The 5,525-nt window shown below is 43.2% G+C and overlaps 1 protein-coding gene across 2 annotated transcripts; it reads left to right on the top strand.

Moving 5' to 3' along the window:
- The first annotated feature begins 1,771 nt into the window (after positions 1–1,771).
- On the top strand, positions 1,772–4,277 carry LOC115423818 (methyltransferase-like protein 23). 2 transcript variants are annotated; one of them, XM_030140873.1, is made up of 4 exons: positions 1,772–1,997; positions 2,078–2,315; positions 2,392–2,476; positions 3,841–3,947. In XM_030140873.1, exons 1-4 carry the CDS (start codon positions 1,914–1,916, stop codon positions 3,923–3,925), a joined length of 492 nt encoding a protein of 163 aa, XP_029996733.1. In that variant the 5' UTR covers positions 1,772–1,913; the 3' UTR covers positions 3,926–3,947. The 2 variants fall into 2 exon arrangements, with proteins under 2 accessions (XP_029996733.1, XP_029996732.1); XM_030140872.1 differs by having other exon boundaries at positions 1,795–1,997; positions 3,882–4,277.
- Positions 4,278–5,525: the final 1,248 nt, after the last annotated feature.

Raw genomic sequence — 5,525 nt, 5'->3', positions numbered from 1 at the left:
TACTGCTCCTAGCTTTAACGAGAACGTGTTGTCGCCGCTCAGCTAACAGCTAGCTACCGAGCTAACCTGCGCTCACTACAGAAACACATTAGCCGTTAGCCTGCACTGCTACCCGGCTAGCTGTGGCTTTCTAACACTCTCACTGTTGATAAGACAAGAAAACCACAACTCTGACACTAGCCAAACACACCCAGACGTTTCTGCTAACAATTACAACAATACTTATCCAACCTGCTTGGGCGGGACAGTTTAATGAACAACTAGCTACAGCGGCAGCTAACTGCCTGACACAATGCTTTTGAGACTGTTGACACTAGCAGATCCCGCCCCTTGCGAGAGCACAGAACTTCCTTGGCTAAAAGCCTTCCCGCCAGGCATATGCATAGATCTGATTGGCTTTCCTAAAGTCACTCTGGTGTTTTGTTTTTTTTCTAATGCGGAAATAGATTAAGCGTGGATCGTTTAAAGAGTGGAGCAACGTAAACACCGCAGAAATTGATCAAAATGGTTATTTATTAGATGCAGCAGGGCCGGAAAAGCAGCCAAATATTTTATAATTGTATATTAAAAGCTAAGATGGCTGACAACGAGGCCGAAACACCATGTATAACCTACAAGAGTTCAAGTTTGAAGAAAGTGGGAAATCCCGTCGGAAGTCCCTGTGTGTGTCATCCCAGAGGTGTGTTGGGTTTCCATTCACACATTAATAACTTGCATTTATTCAAACTGTATCTGTATCCACTGTTTCCCTGAGTACAACTGACTTTAAACCAGCATTTACACCACCCTTTAGACGTCTATTATCTCACCGCATCCGACAGAACCGCATTAAAATAGTTTCATATTTAATGTATTTAAAGGTGTAAAGTGGTTTGACTGGTCTGAATAAGGGGTAACAGGTTTAATACAATACTTTAGGTCACCCTTTTGATTTCGGCATGTATTTAATACAAGTGAAAACATGTATTTAAACTTTAAAGAGGACATAATGTTGCAGACTGAGCCTGTTTCAATTATAATACAATATTACTCTATCTTGTATTCACTGTTTGTACGGATGAGTTCAATGGAATGAATGCAGTAGAAAATGACTCAGAACATTAAACCAACGGGACTATTTTACTACATAATGCATACTTTAAACTACATTGGCACAATAGTTGCATATTGTTACTGGAGAAGGTTTGTGATGTATTTATAGTATTTATCGTATGTCTTATATTTTCATTTACTCTGACAGTTACCTCTGAGTTCCTTTTTTGACCACCAACAAATATGCAGACCCATTTTTAGATGTGGTTCTTGTGCAGGAACACCATGTAATGTCCTATTATTCTCCTGTCAAATGGTTGTGTTTTGAGGGATGAAACATGGTTGAAAAATCACCAAAATGTACACGTGCAAAATGCCTCAACAGGATGGATAATTAACAAAATGACAAAAAAATTAAGAAAACTACTAACAAAGCAAAGGGGAAAAATTGACAAACATAAGCATCAAAATGAGTAAAGACAAAATTAAGCAGCAAAATTAGTGGAAAAACTCACAAAATGAATAAAATCTTAAAAAATAGGCACGAAAAAGGACAAAAATAAACAGAAATAAGTAGCACAATTAGATGGATAGATGGTTCTGTCCACAGTACTGTGTCTGCAGTGGGACAGGTTACCAGTCTACACAGGACAGACCCAGCACACTGATTGGACCTGAGGGACACATAGCAAAGGTAGTCCCACAGGATCAGGGACAGAGACACTTCATATTTATTTAATATTTTATCTTTTTTTATGCTACAAACACAGAGACCTGGGGAACTTTATTTCATTGTATCATGTGTTCTATCAGTCTGAGGTCTTTATACACGTCCAGTCTAATTGTGATCTTCTCCTCAGGTTCTGGATCCACAGTATGGGATGTATGTGTGGCCCAGTGCGGTGGTTTTGGCTCAATATCTATGGAAACACAGAGAAGAGCTGAGATCCAGGACGGTGCTGGAGGTGATCTGCTGTTCTAATCTGTAGGTTATTAGACTGTTCCGGTTCTGGGTCCAGATGTGACGGTGGTTCTGTGTCCTCAGCTCGGTGCTGGCGCCAGTCTTCCCGGCGTCGTGGCGGCTCGTTGTGGCGCGAAGGTGATCCTGTCCGACAGCGATACGAAGCCTCTGACTCTGCAGAACTGTAGGCGGAGCTGCGACGCCAACGGTCTGACAGAGGTCCAGGTCCTGGGTCTGACCTGGGGGGACATCTCACCGGACCTGGTTCTGCTCCCAGAACTAGACCTCATCCTGGGATCAGACGTGTTCTACGAGCCCAAAGGTCAGATGGAACCCACCGTGCAAACCCGCCCACGTATGTTCATGCATGATCTAAACCTGTCAATGAAATGTTCCAGACTTTGAAGACGTTCTGGTGACAGTTGCGTTCCTGCTACAAAAAAACCCCAAGGCTCAGTTTTGGACGACGTACCAGGAAAGAAGGTACAACTGCTTTGGCCCGCATGGAATTGTGGGATATGATGTTCTTTAAATAGAAATAGGAAGCTTTGATTTAGAAGGAAGGTTGTTTTTAATTCATCGAAATGGTGAAAACATTCCTTAAATGTCCAAGAATGTTCTTGAAACAATCCGACAATCTACGTGTGTGGTTCTTAACGGGGGGGGGGCTGAGCACACAGGGTGTGTGTGAGTGACATCGGTGGGGGGCATTTGGAACAAGAAAGTTGAGAGGGGGGTGCTCAGGCACACATGGGGTGCATGAGTGACTACTGTTGTACATCACAACATTATACACCACTCAACCCCCCCTCCCCAAGACCCCATGTAAGCTCCGACGTATACCAGAGGCACATAGTCCACCCCCTGGAACCTGAACTAACATGAATTTGACAGTTCTGTTCTAGAGGATCCATTAACATACCCTCCATAAACATTGTAGGACTTCTTCCCTGCAGGTGTTCCTCAGGGCGTGGAGGTACAGAACAAGGTTATAATAGTTTTGGATTTTTACCTCTGCCAAGGAGGTTATGTTTTTGCTGGCGTTGGTTTGTCTGTCTGTCTGCCTGTCCGTGCACAAGATAACTCAAAAAGTTATAGATTTATGATTGAAATTTCAGGACATGTTGATACTGGCACTATGAACAAATGATTAAATTTTGGTGGTAACTGGGGGGGGGCACCGATCTGCCTTGGCGGAAGTCTGCGCTCTCCAAGTGCTTTTCTAGTTCATTATAGGTTAGTTTTATTTAGTTATTTAGTTTTGACTTTTTTTCTCTAATTCAGTTAGTTTTAATTAGTTTTTAGAGCAGGTTTGCTACTTTTTATTAGTTTTCATTTTTTTCTAAATGCTTAGTTTTAGTTTAGTTTTAGTATTAATTTTAGTTTAGTCGTATCTTTTCTCTTCTTCGCCGTCGTATTCAAATAAATCCCAGACAGGACTCTGCTGCTTTCTCCCAACTTTAGTCTCCATGTTTCTAGGTAAGAGTGGGGACTACAAGACGACTGTAAATGACAAGTGATGAGAAGGGATGGGCTGTGAATTACCGTATGGTGCCGCTAGCTAAAATTGCTAGAGCAAAATAAATTGATTTCGTATCAATCCGACATTGACAAAGACGAAAACTAAGGGAATCTTATCCATAATTTTTATACGTTTTAGTTAGTTTTGTAAGCACACAATACAGTTTCAGTTAGTTATCATTTTTTTCCTTTTAATTATAGTTTTTATTTATTTCAGTTAACAAAAATGTTATTTCAATTCTAGTTTTCGTCATTTCGTTAGTTTTCATTAATGATAATAACCTTGGTGCAGAACCTCAGAGATGGTGTTCATCATTGATGTGCAGGAGCAGGTTGTGGGTTCTTTTTAATTGTCGTTGTGTTTTAGCGCCGACTGGTCGATCGAGGTGTTGCTCCACCGGTGGAACCTGAACTGTGTTGACATCCATCTGGAAACATTCGATGCTGATAAACCAGACCTGGCAGGATCGAGTCTACCAGGAAGTCACAGCATCCAGATGATGATCATCACCCTGAAGAAGGACGACCAACGAACATAACAGGATCTGGGGGGGTGGGGGCTGTGGTGGGACGAAAACTCAATGCAACAAAAACTTTCATCACAGAACCATCACAGAAGATGGATGGAGATGATGGAGAGTTTTTTTAACCTACAAGAACATTCACATTTGTCATATTTAATTAAAAAAAATCATCAACAAACTGTTTTAGTAGTTTCAGTCTATGTTGTGAAGATGTTCATCCATGACCCTGTTCCAGAGCGATGGACCATCTGGGTGAGAATAGTGGCAGATGAAGTGATTACCCGTCAGGCCTAGTGCCTCCAGTTAGGGCTGCACGATTTTGGCCAAAAATCCTGATTTTTTTCTTCTAAAAACTTGATTTTTGATTTTTGGGCAAAACTACAAGACAACAGAAGTCAGCATGTCATTTTAGTGAGGCTATGGGGTCCAGGTCTGAGTTGGGTTCATGGAGGCTATGGGGTCCAGGTCTGAGGTGGGTTCATGGAGGCTATGGGGTCCAGGTCTGAAGTGGGTTCATGGAGGCTGTGGGGTCCAGGTCTAAGGTGGGTTCATGGTAATCGTACAGTGGATTGGTTTTCAGACACGACCAAAACTTTTAGCTGTGACACAATTTTTTGTTCCACACAAGGTCGAATGAAGAGGTTTTTTTTTTCGTGTTGTTTCTGAGGGGTGTTCAGGTGGAAGCCACGGTTCAGTTTTCGTATCTGTTGGAACAAGAGTGTACGAGAAAAAAAGAAACTATGAATCATTACTCCTGAGGTTTTCTGAGGTGAAAGAGGAGGAGTTGAAATGTTCTGGTTCCTTGTTATGTTCTGTGGGACGTTCTCTACAGGTTCTGTGAAGGTCTCCAGACTCTGCTCAGATGTTTCTTCTCACATTAGTAAAAAACTGATCATCGATTCTGGGCGTTTGTTCAAGGTTGGAGTTTGACAGCGGAGGCAGTAGAAGGTGAGGAGGAGGAGGAGGAGGTCTGTGGTTTTCCTGTTTGTAGGTGGGAGGATGTTGAGACGGTTGCAGCGGTGTTTGTTCACACAGAGCTGAAGGCGACGACGCTCCGAGGTGTCGCAGTCGCACCTTCTGATTGGTCCGAGGTTGAAGCTGCTGAGAAAAGGCCGATCTATCTGATGATCAACCCACACAGAGCTGTGAACTTCCAGCATCTCTTTGGTCTGTGACTCACGCACCAACTGGCATCTTGGTTAAAACTTCTACGGTCTCCACAACCAGGCAGGTGTTAAGATCTCAGAGGTTCCTACCAAACATCTGAGCTTCTGTGGCGGGAGGCTGACGAGCGCCGGTCTCTGATTGGATCACAGAGGAGGGGACGGTTTATAGAGGCAGCCGCGAAGAACGAGGAAGACGCTCCTTCAGACATGGCGGACGTTTGGTTACAGTAGTCGCCTCATGTGGACCAGAACCAGGACAGACCATCAGACCTCCTCCACGCCCAAAAACCAGACCTGTACCCTGTAGACCGACCCCGGGTG

Source organism: Sphaeramia orbicularis, chromosome 8 (genome assembly GCF_902148855.1).
Source record: "Sphaeramia orbicularis chromosome 8, fSphaOr1.1, whole genome shotgun sequence".
Classification (NCBI taxonomy): Eukaryota; Metazoa; Chordata; class Actinopteri; order Kurtiformes; family Apogonidae; genus Sphaeramia; species Sphaeramia orbicularis.
This window is presented reverse-complemented; position numbering and strand designations above follow the sequence as displayed.